General features: G+C 36.5%; 2 protein-coding genes across 7 annotated transcripts; one reads left to right on the top strand and one right to left on the bottom strand.

The window, feature by feature from the left end:
* The first annotated feature begins 924 nt into the window (after positions 1-924).
* Positions 925-6,999, top strand: LOC104087012 (uncharacterized). The gene is made up of 6 exons (XM_009591395.4): positions 925-1,924; positions 2,967-3,400; positions 4,785-4,843; positions 4,977-5,105; positions 5,282-5,417; positions 6,330-6,999. The coding sequence occupies exons 1-6, from the start codon at positions 1,660-1,662 to the stop codon at positions 6,678-6,680; spliced, it is 1,374 nt and encodes a 457-aa protein (XP_009589690.1). The 5' UTR covers positions 925-1,659; the 3' UTR covers positions 6,681-6,999.
* Positions 7,000-7,757: 758 nt separating this feature from the next.
* Positions 7,758-12,705, bottom strand: LOC104087010 (pentatricopeptide repeat-containing protein At3g61360). Of its 6 annotated transcripts, none has more exons than XM_070175381.1 (5): positions 10,827-12,705; positions 10,593-10,631; positions 10,213-10,508; positions 9,096-9,271; positions 7,758-8,123 (listed from the first exon to the last, which is right to left on the bottom strand). In XM_070175381.1, exon 1 carries the CDS (start codon positions 12,368-12,370, stop codon positions 10,832-10,834), a length of 1,539 nt encoding a protein of 512 aa, XP_070031482.1. In that variant the 5' UTR covers positions 12,371-12,705; the 3' UTR covers positions 7,758-8,123; positions 9,096-9,271; positions 10,213-10,508; positions 10,593-10,631; positions 10,827-10,831. The 6 variants fall into 6 exon arrangements, with proteins under 6 accessions (XP_070031482.1, XP_070031481.1, XP_070031479.1 ...); XM_070175380.1 differs by having other exon boundaries at positions 10,719-12,704; XM_070175378.1 differs by having other exon boundaries at positions 10,593-12,704.
* Between the last annotated feature and the right edge of the window lie 8,098 nt (positions 12,706-20,803).

Genomic DNA, 20,803 nt, shown 5'->3' with positions numbered 1-20,803 from the left:
GTGTTCGGCTTGTCGTTGCGTTGGCAGTCGCCATCGGAACAGCTTGGTTTTCGTTTTCAGTCATCATCTTTTAGAAAAGAATGACACAAGAAGCCGAAGCCGAAGCCGAAGTCGAAGCCGAGCGAGCGACGACGACGACGGCGCGAGGCTTGCTTTCTTCTTAACTCTTTAAGAGCTACAAGAAGAGCAATTATATATATACCCACCAAAAATGTCTTCCACTTCCAATATGGGACAATGTCTCATTGTTAAGAGGGGAAAACTTAAAATTTTACTCAAAATTTCATTTTTCCTCCATTTCCCATTCACCCTCATTTTAAGAATATTACATCTTAAAATAAAACCTCAACATAAATCACTACAAATAATAATTAGGTAAACTATATTTACGTATGATAATTAAGCATTAAACTATAGTGCTAAGTTTACTTAAAAAGTTGGACATTAGTTGCGAGTTCTGACGATTGTATACAAAGATGTTCACATTGTTTTTTTTTTTTGGGAAAGAAATATACACAACATTTACTCTTAGTCAAGTCATCGAACACATGCGCATTTGTCCCTTCCCCACTCAATAATTCAATGCTTCCCCGCAGCCCCTAAGCCATTGAACCAAAACCAAAGTAACAGAAAAACAGCTCATATGATAAAAACAACAATCATCATGTATTAGCACAAAGAATAATTCAAATGCACATTCCATTAAAGTACAAAAAAAAAAGAGTTTTCCGCTTCGATGTCCGGTACTCGCATTGAAACCCGACTAAATTCGTATTCGTGCTGAAAAATTCTATATTTTAGGGTAAATCGCTCCCTAAAAAAGATAACTAGATACTCAGGACTCGAAACCAGAGAACTCTGCTTAAGAATAAAGGAACACAATCTTGTTGGTTGAACACAACATACTTACTTAGACCCTAAGCCAAGCACCATAATAGAATTCAAATGAATCCCCTCTGTATTCAAAACTTGAAAAATAAAATAATCCTAAAGTCATAAGATTTCTTGTAAATCCTAGCAAACCCTCGTGACATTTCCACATAGCCACCCTTACAACACATTTTTTTTCACATATAAAATTACAGTTTTTCAGTTATATTCTTCATTTTCTCAGTTTTATTCAATCTTGAAAAAACCCAACAAAAAAAAACAAAAAAAAACAAAAAAAAAAACCTAAAACCATCTCATATTTGTAAATCCTCACAAACCCACTTGAAATTTCCACTTACAAACCCCAAAAACACAATCTTTCACACGCTCTTATAAAAAAATTACAGATTTTTAATTTTTTTATCACTCGATTTTCATTTTCCCCAGTTTTATGCAATTTTGAAACAACCAATAGATCCTAAACCCATCAATTTCTTGTAAATGCTGGCAACCTCACTTCAAATTTCCACCTAAAGACACAATCTTTCACACACCTATATAAAAAAATTCAGATTTTTCATAGTTCTTGATTTTGATTTTTCCCAGTTTTGGTTGTGAGAATTTTAGCTTATTCTTGTAAATTCTCACAGCCCCATTTGAAATTTCCACTTACAAACCTCAAAGACACAATCCTTCACACACACATATAAAAAAGTACAGATTTTTAACAGCTCTTGATTTTCATTTTTCCCAGTTTTGGTTATTGTGGGAAGTTTATTAGCTTAATAAATGTCAGTTACTTGTGGAGTAGAGTGTGTGGTGGTGTTAGGATGTATGCGTTGGGTATGGAAACGTTGTACTTATATAGGCAATGATGACAGTGCCACGTGGCAATCAGCAAACTATGAAGAATTTGAACCTGTTCCCCGTCTTTGCCGTACAATTCTTGCTGTCTATGAAGATGACCTTCATGACCCCAAATTTCCACCTGAAGGAGGCTATAGGCTAAACCCCGATTGGGCTGTGAAGAAAGTTGCATATCAAGAAACACTTGGTAAGTAAATATTTTACATTGCAGAGATAGAGATAGTTTCTTATGATAGTGTCTAGCACGACGTAATCTACACATGCATGTAGGGTAGGAGCTAGGTTACGACAAGGGATTCAATTGAATCTCCTTCATTGGAAAATGATACTGTGCAAATAGGGAAAAATGTGAAGAAGGTTGCATATCAAGAAACACTTGGTAAATTTTCGCATTGTTGAAATAGTTTTTTAGGATAATGCCTAGCACGACTTAAGCTCCTGGCAGCTAGCCTTTAGCTTACGGGTTCGGCTGAACTTTTGGTCCAAATCTTGTTTATGTCTTAAGAAATTCATTGAATATGTATAAATTATTAGTTTAGAATCAGTAACTTAAAAGGACTACAATCTAGAATCTGTAAGCTTCAAATGATGGCTCCGCCTTTGGCTCCATGTGCATTCAGGGTAGGATCTAGGTTATAACAGGGGGTTCAATTGAATCCCCTTTGTCGGAAAATGGTACTGTGCAAATAGGACAAAAACGTAATTTTGCAGAGTGCCAAACGGATCTCTTACAGCATTGCCTAGCGCGACTCAAATGTAATTAAAACAGCCTCTTGCAGAAATGCAGGATAAGGCTGCGTACAATAGACCCTTGTGGTTCGGCCATTTTCCGAACCTTACGCATAGCGGGAGCTTAGTGCACCGGACTGCCCTTTTTTGCCTAGTACGACTCAAGCTCCACGTGCATGCAGGGGAGGAGCTAGGTTATGATAAGGGGTTCAATTGTCTCCTCACTCTCCTTCGCCGGAAATGATAATGTGCAAATAGGGCAAAAACTTGAAGGAAAATTTTGTATAGTGTCAAAGGGGGTTGAAAAACTAGTTTAGGTAGCAGGTTCAAATCATGTGGTGTGTGATATTCTAGTATTTTTTGAATCCCCTTATGTGCATTTCGGGCTCCGCCATTGCGTGCACATGCTCATAAACAATTTTATTGTTTTCTTTTTCCTTTGTTTCCAAAAATATTTTCATTTTAATAAAAAAAAAATTCTCTTTTATTTTTTCCAACAGGTAATGCTCCACCTTATTTGATTTACCTTGATCATGAACACCATGAAATTGTTGTAGCCATAAGGGGTTTAAATTTGGTGAAAGAAAGTGATTATAAAGTTTTGATGGATAATAAGCTCGGCAAGCAGATGTTTGATGGTGGGTATGTGCATCATGGTTTGTTGAAGGCAGCAATTTGGATGTTGAATAAAGAGTCTGAGACTTTGAAAAGGCTTTGGGTTGAGAATGGGAAGAGTTACAAGTTGATATTTGCTGGTCATTCTTTGGGTTCTGGAGTTGCATCATTGTTGACTATAATTGTGGCGAATCATGGGGATAGGTTAGGGGGTATTCCGAGGAGTTTAATAAGCTGCTATGCTGTTGCTCCTGCTCGGTGTATGTCACTCAACTTAGCTGTTAAGTATGCTGATGTTATACACTCGGTAGTTTTGCAGGTGAGTTGGTTTAGTCGTCATTGATTGGGCTACTCTAATTTGCCACTATCATACTTTAGCAACATATTCTGAAACTACTTGATTAATATTTTTTACATTAGTAGCTGACTGGCTTGTGATTGAAAAAGTTGGATATGGTGTTTAGTGTGATTTAGACTAAAATGATTGTTTAGCCTGTTGATTTAGCTAATAATTTTGGGCAGGAGAACGTAGGACGCTAGAAGAAAAGAACTAGATCTGAGGCTGGTTACATAATATGTCCTTAAATATAGGAACAGGTTGAAATTTTTTGAATGTCTGTTTCCTTTTAGTAATTTTTCGCATTGAACTTGTGATGAGTGAATGGTGAAAATGCCTTGGGAATGTTTTGATTATCATTTTATAGTGCATAATTATGTGGTCTCTTGTTTATAGTTGCTGTCTCTGCATCAAGATCCATTGGCATGTATATATAGTACTTGAAAAACACATGATCAAGAATTGCGATGCTCGCATATATAAAAACCAATCTAGGAAAGAGCTTCTCAATTATCGCTGATACCTTGTTTTTACATGATTTTTTAGGAGACAGTTGCATTAGCCTATGGCAGTTTTAGTTCTTCTATACTACAACCAAATTAATGCAGATTAAAGGTTGCACCATAAGTTTATAACGGATATATTACAGGTACCATGATTCGGAACATAGTCAGACTATTTGAGACTTCCAAGTGGTCAGTTTTTTGTTGAATTGGCTTATTCCTCTTGTCCCGAAAAGTAGCTCATGTGAATTCACCCTGTGTAAATCTTATCTTGTTCTGATCAATTGCTTATACCAGTGGTAGTTTTTTCCTCTTACAACTCATATCCTTAATGTAATACAGCATAAGATTTGGATCTAAAATGTCTAATTGCCGATGGTGAGGGGGGAATTAGAAGCCACTAGAGTGGGAGAAAGGGAATTTGTAAAATACATCCTAAGAGAAAATGATTAAACAAAATGGTATGTATAGCAAGTGAAATGCTTGGCCTATCCACTGATAAGAATTGGAACAGCGTCGGCTCTTTACATTGGTAGATCTAACCACTATTGATATCATGCTCACTCTTTTCTGTCAGCTACTGGATATTTGAGATTTAAATAATGGGCCAGTCAAAACTTTTGGGATGTTGCCGTAACATTTACCGACAACAATGTTTTTGCTGTTTTTATTTAGAAATTTATAGCTCTAACTTGAGGATTTCTTTTCCTTCTATGATCGCTAAACTAAAATTGTATAGTTGCACCCTGAAAGCCATGAATACAATAAACTAGGTGTTGACTTATTCCTTATGATAACGTGAACTTCACGAAACAATCATGTTCTCTGAATTAACATATCTATACTGGCTTCTTCTTCCTCAGGATGATTTCTTACCCCGAACGCCCACCCCACTGGAAGATATATTCAAATCCGTCTTCTGGTTAGTTCAATTTTCCTACATTCTCTTGATGCAGAACAAAAGCCCTTGAGTTTTCGATATTCCCTTGGATTCTTTTTCTTTGGAGAAATTGTTATAAGTATCTTCTTAAACCGAGCGTTAATGCTTTCAACAGTTTACCCTGCTTGTTATTTATGGTATGCTTGAGAGATACCTTCATACCTGAAGGTAGGAAGCTGAGAGATCCGAGAAGATTATATGCGCCTGGCCGAATGTATCACATCGTTGAGAGAAAATTTTGCAGGTAAATCACATTCAAATAGTAATACTACTATTACACTGTACTGTCAGAGTTTTGCAAGTTCGTGATGATGTTGTAACATGCCTTTACGCTAAGTCTCTCAGAAAACACATTGTTCCTTGTACACTCTCTGAAAGAAGATTTTACTCGTTTTCTTAATCACATTTATTGCTTGACAGATGTGGGAGATTCCCTCCAGATGTTAGAACAGCCATCCCAGTTGATGGAAGATTTGAACATATTGTGCTGTCATGCAATGCAACATCTGATCATGGAATTATTTGGATACAAAGAGAATCAGAAAAGGCATTAGCAGTAAGTACTTTCAGAATATTTTGTCATTTGAAAAAAAGAGCTGTAGTCCTTCATTGATGATATCATTTGGAACAAACATATGTCTCAAATGTACCTTGATCACCTGAAGATTTTCAAAGAGACAAGTCTAATGTTAGGCCTTTCTTCATGGATAAGAAAACGAAGGGAGTTATGCTTTTCTTCCCTTCAGATTTCGATTTTCATGGCCAATGAAAAACTGCCTGTTTTTCTCTAAATTCACATAGTTCAACTTTGTGCCAGCTGTCTGGTATTCGGTGCATTGCTTTATCTTCATTCTCTTGGTATTAGTTCCAGAATTTCATTCTTTGACGTTTTCTTGCGTTTCAAGTTTGAAGTCTAGAAAAGCATTCTACTCCAATCCAGGCCATAGCGGAACTAGATTATCTATCAGCTTAGTTTCCATGAAAATGTTTCATTTCCGAAGATCATACTGAGACATGACCCTTAATAGGAGGGTATGGAGGTTGAGAATTAGGGTAGAAGTTTAGTGATTAAACATGCGTGTCTCATTTTCATGCCGGTAGCATTAGTATTTGTCTCGTATTTTCGTTTCTCCTTATCCGCATATTTCTTTTGCTACATGTTTCTTTCGTTTCGATTAATCTATCACCTTTGCTTGTTATTGTTACTACTGGTTGTTTCTGCTTCTTTTTCATTTTTTCCTGAGCCGGGGGTGTATCGTAAACAGCCTCTCTACCTTCGTAAGGTAGGGGTAAGGTCTGCGTACGCTCCTCCCTCCCCAGACCCCACTTTGTGAGATTACACTGGGTTTGTTGTTATTGTTGTTGTAGTTGAAGTAGCAGAATAGTGTGTTATACCCTGCTATGTTCTCATTTACTTGAATATGTTTGTTTAAGGAAATATTTTTCCTGAGTAAGCGCTTCCCTGCAGAGACTCAAGGAGGTTAGCGCTGAGACCACGACTACCCCACCACCAGTGCAGAAAATTGAAAGGCAGCACACACTAGAAAAAGAACACAAGAAGGCACTAAAAAGAGCTGTCACTTTAAATATTCCACACGCCGTGCCAACAGATGCAGAGGAGGAAGCCTCAGTGCATGTGCAGAAAGAGGAAAAATCCACGACAGAGGCAGCTTCTCTCATAGAAGGTGAAGACGCTTCCACAAGCACAGGCCATTCCACTGATGCAAGAACTAACTGGAATGAAGTAGTTGAAAAGCTTTTCGCGAAAGATGAAACGGGGAACTTGAGATTGAAGAAAGAAGCAAGTGGTACTGAATAACAACTCCCTTTGAAGATGCTTTCTCTATTCTTTCCTTTTTCTTCAAAAATTTTGTGATGCTTGAAGAAAAGTATCAGTCATGTTTCCACAATTCCTGTTCAATTCTTTGTATCCATTAGTCCTGTACATTTTTCTTTTGTAAAACACTATCTGAAATAGAATGTACAATCTAAAGCCCCAGAGAGGGGAATAGAAACAAAAGCATAAAGAAATTATGATTGGTTGTAGTTGCATTTTTATTTTGTTTTGTTTTGTATGTGAAATGCCTGAGTTGGCTAAACGAACTGTACCATGATTCTAGTTTTGGCTCTTTCCTTTATTTATTCGTGCACTATAATAGAAAAAGGTCGCAATTCTTTTTCCATAAATTTCTTAGTTGTTACTGGTAATACAACAGTTTGATGCTAGAATAAATTCAGAAAGAAAACTTTTCTTTCAGATGGAAAATCCATCCAAGATTTCCTTTATTTTGCTTAAAAAGGGCAGCTCGGTGCACTAAGCTCCCGCTATGCGCAGGATTCGGGGAAGAGCCGGTCCAGCCGAACCATAAGGGTCTATTGCACAGAGCCTTGTTCTGCATTTCTACAAGAGATTGTTTCTATGGTTCGAACTCGTGATCTCCTGGTCACATGGCAACTTTACTAGTTACGCCAAGACTTTCCTTCAAATAATTTTGCTTATCAACTCTAAATAAAAGATTAACACAAAACAAACCAACATAAAAGTACCCAAAAAGTAATCATTGAAGTTTTACTCCAGAGAACATAGACTTCAAAGTATTCAACTATATCAATCAATCAACCCTGCCTCCATTCAGAGTACGCAATGACTAATTGACTGCTTGCTTCTGTTGAGATTGGTCATTAAGTGGTTGGCAGTCTTCCTTTTTAGTTTTCTTTTTTGGCTGTCTAACATTATACAAAAAGAGTTGGTACCTGTATCAACAACGTACAGACATCTAAAATTGGAAGATATGTATCAAGAATCCATCGACATAGTAACAAATAACCAATCGGAAACAATATATAATAAATGGAATGGGCTTAAATGAGAGGCACAAGGTTTTTCGAAAGCTGATTGGCCAGACACAAACCACTCTATTTTCCATTCATTGATAGGTATTAAAAGGCTTCATCAAGCGATCCCTTCATCAATACAATCACAAAGGCTAATAATCTGTAGTATTACAACTGGAAAAGATCAGTTGGTGATGGGATCTAAAAAGAAAGTAGCCCTGAGCGGCTCTTCTAGTTAAAAGTCACAAGTTTAGCAGTTTCACCATTAAGTCGGCATGGCTTCAGCGCTGACATGGTAGCTATCCAGCTCCTTGTCAAGTTCCTCAGCTGACTTCTCAGCACCCTTGTTATTTCCCCTACCAACGCGACCTGGACCTCGACCACAACCAGCACAGCTGCATTTCTGAAACCACCACGGCCCCTTTGACTGTAGAGCAAAAGGAAATCCAGGTTAAGCACATGCAGCCATGTAAACCATGCTAAACATCTACCATATTTATACATGTAATTGGCTTTTAGTGTTACTTGGTACTGTAAAAGATAGTCATGTACTATTTTAGTATATCTCTTCTTCTTTTTTGGGAAAAAAGAAGAAGGATTTATTATATATCTCAATTAGTCACTAAAGCCTTTATTCTTTTTATTTTCTAAGAAAGTCATCAAAAGAATAAATAACCGTCCTCATCAGACAACAACAACAATAACAACCCAGTATAATCCCACTAGTAGGGTCTGGGGAGGGTAGTTTGTACGCAGACCTTACCCCTACCCTGGGGTAGAGAGGCTGTTTCCGATAGACCCTCGGCTCCCTCCCTCCAAGAACTCCCCACCTTGCTCTTGGGGTGACTCGAACTCACAATCTCTTGGTTGGAAGTGGAGGGTGCTCACCACTAGAGCAACCGTCCTCATCAGAAATTTACGTAAAACCCCGACTAGTAACAGATGTAGCACCTCCTCTTCCATGAGCTGGGCCACTCGGCGTACAGAAATCAAAGTACCAATTCAACTCTCAAAGAAAGAATAAACATTTCACAAAACCTTTGGTAACAAAAATACAAGACAGCCTATATCAGGAAATTAGAGCTTCAAGCATAGAGCGCCTAAACAAGCAAACAAATAACTTCCCAGTGCTATCAACAAAGGAAAACAAAGATTGAAATAGATGCCACTGATCCATTTTCAGAACTCTAGCCTGAAATAGAGCAATTCAATTGGAGCAGACTCTAGAATCTATTAGGCACAATTCTGATCATAATACATCCGCCACATGCGACTTGGTACGACAAAAAGCGTACAGAAAGTTAAGTATATAAGATCATAGTGAGCATTCAAATATACACATACATGAAACAAACAAAATTCTCAGTCAAAGAAAGAGATGGTTAATCGATTGACATACGCCATGACAACAGTCCTCCTCCACTTCGCTCCGCCAACTACATTTACACGAGCTGACAAAGGGTTGAAACCAGCTATTTCAATCTTAATAGGCTTCCCATCTAACTGCACATTGTTATACATTTTATGTGCTTGGAATGCATCACTTCTTCTGGCAAAGACCACCTCAGCAGCGCACTAAAAGTTAAGATAAGATCAACTTTACAATTAACGACAAAACTAAAACCATACAGACTAGTCCAACAATGTTGAGTTTAAATATTGAAAATAAATCTACTAAACTCATAAGCCGAAGACCAAAGCAACAAACACAGATATCTGAATGTATGCAACTACACCGACTAGTGACATGTGCTTCTAGATGCTAGACTTAAATATCCTTTTTTCTTTTCCAAATACTACTTCATGATACCGAAAAAGGATAAATTTTGATACGACACTATTATAACAAGAAAAAAAGCTTTAAAATTAACATCAACACGTATCTTAAACGGTAGAAAGCAGCACTTTCTCGTAAAACAATAGCAGGCACTTATCAGCCATTTTTAACAGCCCAACTTTGTCAAAACCGCTTGCAACTATGTCCATAATCTATTGGCGGCCTTTGAAACACCTTCAAACTCTATTATTAACTAAGATTTAATTCTGCTATGCAAATTAATCAGAGAATACATTTTTCTTGGGTCTTCAAATCCTGATTTCGATTAGTAAATCTGATTTCATACTATACTTACAAGTTAAAAGAAAAGAACATTGCAACTTCAAAAGATGGCAAAGAGAACATTGCAACTTCAAAAGATGGCAAAGAGTCAATTGGCACTTTGCCAATTGGCTGTGTGGAGAATGCACTGTAGTCAAAAAAAATTATTTATTAGGGTAAATTTGTAAATGGAAAGGACAACACTAAGAAAGTGCGTCTAAATTTACATGTTGTGCACCCCCCCCCCCCCAAACCATCATATCTAACAAGTGACATGAGACTACCCATGTTTAAGAGTCAACAAATAGTTTCCAAAACCAGCTGATGAGGGGAAAAAAGAACAGTGTAGATGACTGATAGTGTCATCATACTGATTGCAAGGCAAATCAGGAAGGCATAACAGAAACAGGAAAATTACCTTTAGTATTTAGATCCTTCCCAGTTGCTTGTGATGGGATCTTAGTGTGCTTGGCGCATGCATAACAGGACAATATTCCTTTCGTGACAATTAGCCAACTTTCACAGGTTGTACAATTAGGCGGCACTGCCAAAATGTTGCTTTCTAACAGCGATATGCATCTCATGTAGCACTGCAATCAATACTCCTTCCATGACAACTAGCCAACTTTCAGGGGTTGTACTTTTAGTTTTAGACGGCACCGCCAAAATTTTACTTTCTAACAGTTATATGCATCTCATGTAGCACTGCAGTGGCTGCATAAAGTGTCCCATAGGAAGGTAAGCTATCAAAGTAACTTCTATAGATCTACAAAATAAGGACTAAACTGAATAACAAACCTGTAAGAAGTGCGTTCACCTCTTTTCTAGGAAAAACTCCTATCAAAGAAATTGAGAAAGAGAAGAACTATCAGCAATCTAAGATCTTACAAATCAACAGAAAGAAAAGATCAGAGTGCTAGCCACCTTAATGTGATCAAAAGATACATGTGCCAAGAGAGAATTGAGACAAAAGCGCTGCAACACCTCAGCTCTACGTAGAATCAAATAAATCAAGCAAGAATCTTTATTCACCTTACTTATAGATCTGCACCTAGGCTGTGCCCAATCGTTTGTCCATAAGGAGGCAATATCATTTCTAACCTCTTTGTCATTTCGTACAGCTTCTGTAACTTTTCCTCCTCTCCTAGCTGTAAGAGAGACCTCTTCAACATCTGAAACACTAGCTCACTCATGTGTCTACCCCTCTTTAACATTTCCTCAGAGCACTCAAATGCTTCTTCGACTCTCCCACGGGAACACAATCCGGTGACCAAAAGTTCCAGAGAATGGCAGTGTGGACAGTGCCCTTTATCCATCAGATAATTCCATAAACTCAAGCCCAGATCAAGTCTTCGGTTCTCACAGAAGAATTTGGTCAGCGTCACAACAGTACGTGCCTTAGGCAAGAAATTTTTGTCGATCATCTTTTCGTAAAGATCAATGACACCGCCAACATCTTTTGATCTTATCAATCCCCAGAACATAGTGTGGTAAGTTAAATGGTCAAGCTCAATATTTTTCTCCTCCATCTCTTTCATTAAGACTGCTGCAGATTTAACATCCCTGGATTTGATAAGAGAACTCACGAGGGCATTATAGGCCCCGGTATCTGGTTGCAAATTTCTCTTGAAAATTTCATTGAAAAGTTCTTTTGCTTTAGTTATATTACGAGCAATTCCTGCTCCATGAATCAAAGTTGTTATCGTCTGTACTGTGGGCAAGCAATTTACCCTCTCCATTTCTTCAAATAGTTTCAAAGCATCACCAAGATGACCTTTCTTGCAGTACGCGTCGATTCTTATACCATACGTTACATTATTAGGCTTAAACCCTCTTTTAACCATCTCATGGTAAAATAACTCTACCGCGGTAATATCCCCTGATTCCTTGAATCCCAAAAGCAAGATATTCATTGTCTTTGTATCAGGTGGGAACCTAGAGTGGAGTCTGTTGAATATTGAACGAGCTTCTTTCATCTGCCTCTGCGTGCAAAATGCTCGAAGAAGAATATTGAACTCTTCGGTGCCAAATTTCTTCGCAGGGAATAAATGCTTCTCCATCTTTTCAAATGCTTCAAGGGCATCTTCGTAGGATTGATGTTTTGCTATTCTTGATAGCACGATGCTCAATGACTTAAGAGTGAGCAAGGACGGGTATAGCTGTTGAATTTTCTTCATTAGTTCCCAAACTTTATCAAAGTAACGCATTCTTGCTAGTATGTGAAGTGTCTTCTCAAATGCATCTGAGGTTGGACTATATTCAGAATGGCAGAGGCAGAACTCAAAAAATTCATATGCTTTAAGTCCATTCGCATGTGCTGCAAATAGGCGACCGAGAACATTTTCAACAAACGTGGCAGACAAAACACTCAGAGAGATATGACGTTTAAGTGTTGGTTGCAATGGCTGAACAGGAAAAGGGTGGTCATTGATGATTCTAGCAATTGTTTCAATGTCATCTTTTGTTTCTGAAACTGAATGTAACCAACTGCTTGACAAAAAATGATCCTTGCGCTGTCGAACAACTCGCAAAACTTGGCCCAAATTATTTATTCGTTTAGAAAGCACGACCACCATTTCAAGTAACAAAGTCACGGTTCTGCGCTTCAATCAATACAAGCAAGCTAACAACCACACCTTATCCTATCTGTATGAGCTGACAGTTGCTTAATACAAAAAGTAAATAGCACAAGCTATATACACATAATACAAACAGATCAACAAGCAAACTTACAAATCGAAAATCAGCCAAAACACAAGGTTATTGAATAACGGTAAAACATGAACTTTCTGCAGTTTCAATAATAATCACCATAAAAACGAGAAAAAATCACTAAAATTTACCGAAATCTGTTGATATACACAAAGAACGAGCAAATGCGCGACTTTATGAAGAGACTATTAGGGCTTTGGGAAATAAGGGAATTCGAAGGTCTTTGTTTAGGAGGCTGGAACGCGGTCGCAATTCCAAACGCGATTTATAAGATCGAAATTCGAATGCGAATGCGATTTATTCGAATGCTAATGCGATTTATTCGTAAAAGTACTTGACCAAACAACTACCGAGAAATAGAAAAAATAGCTTGTTGCCAAAATTATTTTTTAAAAAATATATATATTTTTTAAAAGTTTGGCCAAACATTAGTTCTCTCAAAATATTTTTTAAAATTAATTAATTAAACACAAACTACTTGTACTCAAAAATACTTTTTTAAAGATACTTGTGAGAAAAATAATTTTCAAAATAAGTTAAAGCGTAAAAAAGTTTGGCCTAACATGCTATTAGTATAGTTGTAGCACTTGTTTGAGACACCTAAAAGAGCGTGTTTAGATGTGATTTTAATATTGTTCGTTGGTGATTAATAGTATACTAGTCTCTAAACGGTAAAAACTTACCCACACCGAGTGTTTACGCTCTACTAATAAATAAATGACATGTGTCATATTATTTAACTATAACTACTAGTAATTAATCATAGTTAACTACCATAGCTTTTGCACTATCTTAAAAAATAATGTGTAAATATACATAATAATCCAGCTATTCCATTATGTTTTAAACTTAAGTTGATAAACGTGGGAATATCTACAAGTTACAAAAACCAGAAACATGGGAAAAACTCAAACTTTTTAGCTACTTATTGGCACTGCATTTACCTCAAAAATTATTCCACAGGTTATACAATAAAAAGAAGAAACATTTTAATAGAAATTATTGATAAGGAAAAGAAAAAGGAAAAAAGAGGCAGAGTATTTTTTTCGTGTTATTGTACTCAGTGAGAATATAAAGAAGAAAATGAAAAACTTGTCTCCCATAGTATACTCTCAGATTAATTTATTTTTACATAAAACTGCATATTAATTTTCCAGATGCATCATTGCATAAGTAAACTTAGTTTCCTGTGAAATCAAGACAAAAAGAGAGCAAAAGAATTGTTAGATGCAGTTATTGAAGGACGTTCATACGCTTTTGAATAAAATAAAGAGGAACAAGCGAAAGAGGACGGTAACCCTAGAAATCTTAGTTTTCTTGTATAGTTAACTTAACTAAACTAGGTGTAAACACCCAGTGCGGGTAAGTTTTTACCTCTCTAGACACGTGCAACGCACTTGTGTTCCACGAAATCAATATAAACTTCTCAAACTGACATACTATATATTATTTTAAAATGTTTATCATGAGATATAAAACAAGATTTGAAAGGTAAAAAAATACAAGCTAAAATTTATTAGTGGAGTTCCTATATATTAAAGAATGAGGAAATTCAAATTCTCTTGTTCGTCTGTTTAATCTTAGTTGCAAAATAAATGCATATTGTATTCTTAAAGTGCTTATTAAAAATGTAGAAACAGGAGCATTGAAAATCAAACAAAAAGCGAAGCGTTATCCCCTATTTATGCAAGAAAGAAGAAATACTAAAGTGCACGGATCAAATTATCTGACTTCTTATTGAATCAAAAATATGAGAGCACTTAAATTTACCAGAAACGGAATTGTCTTTTAGGTAAATTCATTCGTTGTTCTTTGTTTTTTTCTCACAATCTGTAAATACAATTCAAAGGATAATTAGTATATGCAACTCTAGTATGTATATAAGAAATAGAATATACAAAATTTAGAAAAATAATTTTACATGAGTGCACACAATTTTTTGGGTAAACACATGTGAAATAATAAGCAAAATGAACATGCCAATTCATAATCTTATTAACGGATGATACCATAATTTTGTCAAAGAAAAGTGAAAAGAAGGAGTCCATCAGCATGCTTATTCTTCCTGGTGGAACACCTGCTCAAGAAATTGTGAATTATTATTCTAACTAAATCTATATGAAGCATTAGATGAATTTGATTGGGAATGCAAAAAAGATTTCACAAGTTTCAAAAGATATAAATTAGATTTATGTTTTAATATAGGGAGTAGTAAAAAAGACTCATTTATTTACCATGGGATGTTAGGAGTAGTAGAAAAAACTCAATTTATTATGAAATGTTTTTACTTTTAGGTATAATGATGTTATAGGATTGATGTTTAAATGAAGGACAAAAAGGTCATTCAGTTTTTATGGACATTTTGGTAATTCAATTTCATACTTAGGTCTTCACACTTGTAATTGATAAGGGTCAGATATGTCCTTTAAATATTAAAAATAGAGCAATTATGCCCTCCGTTTGCATTTTGGTACAAAATTGTCCTTGATGTTAATAAAGTGGTTCACTTTTGCCCCTCCCCACTAACAGACTCCACATCAAGGATAATTTTGTACCCAAATATAAATGGATGGCATAATTGCTCTATTTTCAATAATTTAGGGACATATTTGACCATTTTTCGTATAAAATAATACTTTTTTGTTGAGTTGAAAATCCATGTTAGAGAAAAAGTCTTTTCTGGGAAAAAAAAAAAGGAAAGGAATGGCTTGCCATATCTTTTACGTAGTAATTACTACAATGACGAGAAATCTCACCGGAAAATCCCTTCGGCCAGCTGATCACAACCTACTGCTTCACTTTTTTTCTTACTAGATCAAATTCGTGTGATTTGATTTTTATATTCTTTGAACTCCTAAGTCCTAGCATGTAAGATAACCAAACAATACCTCATTAGAGGGATTTAAATCCGGATCTGCTCAAAGGATACAATGCCATTGTTCATCATTGATGTATCCTTAATAAAATAACCTTTTACATTGTAATATCAATCCTTAATGCAAAATCTTATTATTTGAGTACCAAGTAATTAATGGTAAAAAAAATTCGTTTCGTCTTCCTATTTTAATTTGCAACCACATATCAAAACGTCTTCAGGGGCATAGGGTCAAATATGCCCCTGAACTATTGAAAATAGAGCAATTATTCCCTCCGTTTGTATTTGGATACAAAATTGTCCTTCATGTGGAGTTTGTTAGTGTGGAGGGGTAAAAGTGAACCACTTTATTAACGACAAGGGCAATTTTATACCCAAATACAAACGGATGACATAATTGCTCTATTTTCAAAAGTTCAGGGGCATATTTGACTCTTTTCCGATATATATATATATAAGATGATGATCTTAGTTACCAAAAAAGGACAATTGATCTATGTCAATTTCATCACAAGAGTTGGTTGGCTAGCCTAAAAAAAGTAAATGCAACAATTAAATTAAATAGAAACTGTTTTTAATTTGTAAATCAAATGAAATCTTTCGTTATTTGAGTTGTCCAAATAATAAATTTTCTTCTATGAAAATTAAAATTGAAGACAAAATGGTATTTCATATGAGTTGGCTTCAGAGCTAACATGGTGTAATACATAGTTTGGACTTAAATCCAACATAGAAGGAAAATTAGCTAAGTATATACCTGCAAACTGGTCGATTGACTCAAAGTAGAAGACAATGTACATAAACGTTCATTATTCTATAAATTAAATGTCTTATTTTTATCGGATATAAAAGAAATATTTTCCATACATATTTACATTTCTTTTCTTGCCAATTATAAAAAAGAAACTTATATTTTTAGAAATCGAGACAAATTATTTTTCGATAAAGTTCTTTGTTGAAATTGAGAATCTATGAAGTGTGAACTCTATTTAAGACAAGACTTGAGCTGAAGCTACTAGCAGAACATTCTAGAGTCCGAGAGAAATTGCAGAGAATGCAAAGTAATCTCATTCATTGTGGCTCCTACATTATATACACATGTAAGAAGAAATGTAACCAAACCTAATAGCTAGCAACAACTCATTAACAGCTAACAGCTAAACTAACATTAATCTAACTGACTAACTATGACTAACAGACTAATAACGTGTACATAAATATATTAGTGCTTAGTCGATCTTAACACCCCTCCCCCCATCCCTCAAGTTGGTGGGGAAGAATTCACTGCCAACTTGCAAAGGATGCTAGTATGTTTGATGCTTGTCAAGGCCTTAATTAGAATGTCAGCTAATTAATCACTTGTTGAAATGTGATAAAGAGTGACAAAATCATCATGTAGCTTATCTCTCACGAAATGACAATCGACCTCTATGTACTTTGTACGCTCATGAAACACAAGGTTCCTTGACATATGGACAACAACTTGACTGTCATAGAAAACAAGAATAGGTTACTAGCATGTATCCGTTAATTCTTCCAGCAGTCTCCTTATCCATATCAACTCACCAACTACCTTTCAAACTGAAGGGGCCTGCACTACACATGAGTAAGCGGAAAAATTAACAATGGATTTGAGTTGTGATGTTAGTGAGTGAACATAAATGAGATTGAACTTGAAACTCGGAACAAATAATACTTTGTGTAAAATTAGCTTTGGACTAATAACTGCATCACCTATCTCTGTCACCTTAATCCTATATCCATATGGGAGAGTAACTACAAAGGGATATAACAAGGTTCTAGTATTGGTGAGTAAGTTTTTGTTGTGGGACATGTGGTTCGAGGCTCCAGAATCTAAAATCTAGAAATCAGCAAGTAAATGAGAACATTTATATGAAAATCACCAACAATTTCATCATAAGTACAACAAGTCAATATACCTGCAAAGTTCACAGCTCCACTTGTGATATTGTTTGAGACCTCGATTACACTTCCAATGTAAAGCTTCTCCAGTAGGTTCAACAACTGATTGTACTGTTCTTTTGTCAAATTGGCCGCATTGTGGTTCTAGTTTTGGCCTCGATATTAGCTATATCTGATATTCCAAGTAACCTCTCTTCAGGTCCTCTGTTAACATTTGCAACAGATGTTGTATTCTTGCCTCTTGTGAACTTGATGTTTTGTGGGAAACCATGTAACCTATAACATATTTCTTTAGTGTGACCTGATTTTTTTTTTAACAATAGTCACAAAACAAACGTGGACCTTTGTTCTTTGATCTATAAGAGTTACTCCCTGTATTGTTTACCATATGATTGTAATTTATTCTAAAACTAATGTTTTCTTGTCCATGAACATTCAATGATACAGATTCCAAACTTAGTTGACTGTGTGGTCTAACTTCTTGCTGTTTTTCCTCTTGAATTAGAATAGAAAAATCTTGTGCTATTGTGGGCAACGAGTTCACCATCAGGATACTTCCTCTTACCACAATATATACCTCATTTAAGCCCATTAAGAACTGAATGAGTCTCATATCTTGCTATGCCTTGTGCATAGTAGCCTTTGCTCTCCAAATGCACTAGCAACTGCACTAAGTATTTGCATTAAACGTGTGTAATTCCTCTCAAAGCTTTTTCATCTTTGTATAATAGCCAGTAATGTTCAGTGAGCCCTAAGTCAAGTCCTTAATTTCCTTTTTAAGTTGATACATCTTAACTATGTTGGTCGTGTAATGACCCGAACGGTCATTTTGAGTATCACAGTCCTATTCCCCAATTTACTGCTCATTTTTTGCCTTGCAATTGTTATGTGATTTGTCGGGGTAGTTGGTTCGGGCCCAGTGAGATTTCGAAATGAATTGAAATATTTAGTCTCAAGGATGAAAACTTAAGTTGAATATGTTGACCGGATGTTGACTTATGTGTAAACGACCCCAAAATTGAGTTTTGATGATTCCAATAGCTCTGTATGGTGATGTTGGATTTAGGAGTGTGTCAGAAAAATTATTTGAAAGTCCATAGTTAAATTAGGCTTGAAATGGCGAAAATAGAAAATTTAAAGTTTAGAAGTTTGACCGGGAGTTGACTTTTTTATATCGGGGTCGGAATATGATTCTGGAAATTGGAATAGTTCTTTTATGTCACTTATGACTTGTGCGCAAAATTTGAGGTCAATCGTACTTGATTTGATAGGTTTCAGCATCAGAAGTAGAAATTCATTAGCTTTCATTAGGCTTGAATTGGAGTGTGATTCGTGGTTTTATCAATGTTTGATGTGATTTGAGGCTTTGACTAAGTTCTTATGATGTTTTAGGACTTATTTGTATAATTAGTTGAGGTTCCGGGGACCTCGGTGAGTTTTCAAATGGATAACGGATCGAAAATTAGACTTAAAAGAAACCTGGAATTTTTAGTCTTCTGGTGCAATCGCACATGCAGAACTTTTCTCGCAGGTGCGAGCTCGCAGAAGCGAGCTCGGCAAGTGCAGATGTGGGAAGGGGGCTAGTGAGGCAGTGGTTTGTGAGCTCGGAAAGCACAGATGCGGGCGGGGGCTAGTGAGGCAGTAGTTGCAGGTGTGAGGGAATTTCCACACCTGTGTGATCGCAGATGCGGACGGGGAGTCACATAAGCGCAAGGTCCGCAGAAGCGGACTGAGCCTCGCAGAAGCGAGTCCGTAGAAGAAACATCAAGTTCACAGAAGCGGAGGCAGGGGAGGCTTTGGCAAACCGCATAAGCGGTTGGATTCTCGCACATGCGAGACCGCAGGTGCGGAACCTCTGGGCAGTATACAAAAACAGAGGGGTCCGAGATTTTCTCATTCTTGGACATTTCAAACACGTGTTGAGGCGATGTTTGAGCGAGAATTCACGGGAAAACTTGAGGTAAGTCACTTGTGATTATTGTTAGTCAATAATATTAAATTATCACTGAGTATTTCTACTAGATTACGTGTTTTTGAGGTGAAATTCAAGGATTTGGGTCTAGGGATTTGAAAATAAGATTTGAGAATTTGAAGGTCGAGTTAATGTCGGAATTTTCTGAATTTGATATGCTTGGACTCGTGGTTGAATGTGCGTTCATATTTTATAACTTTTGTCGGGTTCTGAGACGTGGGCCTCACTAACGACTTTTGAGTTGAATTTTGGATTTGCTGAAAAATTTAGTATTTTTATACGGAATTGATTCCTATAATTTGTGTTGGGTGTATCGAATTAATCGTGACTAGATTCGAGGTGTTCAGAGGCCGATTCGCGAGGCAATGACATATTGGAATAAAGAAGTTGCACGGTTTGAGGTAAGTAACACTTCTACACTTAGTTCTGAGGGTATGAATCCCTGAATTGCATGTTATATGAATTGTTTGGAGGTGACGCACATGCTGGATGACAGGCGTGTGGGTGTGCACTATAAAAAATGTGACTTAATTGATTCTGTGGAGTTGCATAATCAAATAATCATGTCATTATCCACAATACCATCCACGTGTTAGATGAAATTGAATTAGGACTCATGTTAAAGATCATGTTTAGGCTACGTGCCGATATTTTTGGGACCCACCGAGGTCTTATTGCTATTGAATTGCTTGTTTAAATTTACAATTATGTATTCAGTCACTTCTATCATTTGCATGTCATATCTCAGTTTATGTTGTCATTCATTGATACATCATATTATCATGTCAGGTTGATTTTCATGTCATTGAGAGCCCGAGAGACTGGAGATTTTGAGTGATATTTATGGGATCGGGTTTCACGCTGCATCATGCTTTATTTATTTATGCATGGATTTGGGCTGAAGGAGCCCCTCTAGAGTCAACACCCCCCTCCCCCCCCCCCCACACACACACAGTGAGCACGGTTGATTTTATATTGAGAGGTGGATCTTCCCTTGGCATGGAACTTGCCCGAATCATTTATATTTTGGGATGGATTTTTCCTGGCATGGATCTTGCCTAATTATCTATATTGAGGGATGGATCTTCCCTGGGTATGGATCTTGCCCGAATCATTTATATTTTGGGATAGATTTTTCCTGGCATGGATCTTGCCTAATTATCTATATTGAGGGATGGATCTTCCCGGGGCATGGATCTTGCCCGAATCATTTATATTTTAGGATGAATTTTCCCTGGCATCGTTCTTGCCTAATTATCTATATTGAGGGATGGATCTTCCCTGGGTTGGATTAGCCTTACACAGTACTGAGCGACTGACTGTCATTTGATATTATATTTGGGATGGATCTTCCCTAGGCTAGATTGGCCATATATAGTACTGAGTGATTGAGTATTTTGAGAATGTAAGTACACGGGTTCCACTGAGGCGCATCACATATAGCATGTACATTGGCATGTAGATATAGAGATGTCATATTCCTCATATCATTCAGAATTGATGTATTTTACTTGTATTGAGTTTAAC

Source organism: Nicotiana tomentosiformis, chromosome 5, assembly GCF_000390325.3.
Source record: "Nicotiana tomentosiformis chromosome 5, ASM39032v3, whole genome shotgun sequence".
In the NCBI taxonomy this organism is placed as follows: Eukaryota; Viridiplantae; Streptophyta; class Magnoliopsida; order Solanales; family Solanaceae; genus Nicotiana; species Nicotiana tomentosiformis.
This window is presented reverse-complemented; position numbering and strand designations above follow the sequence as displayed.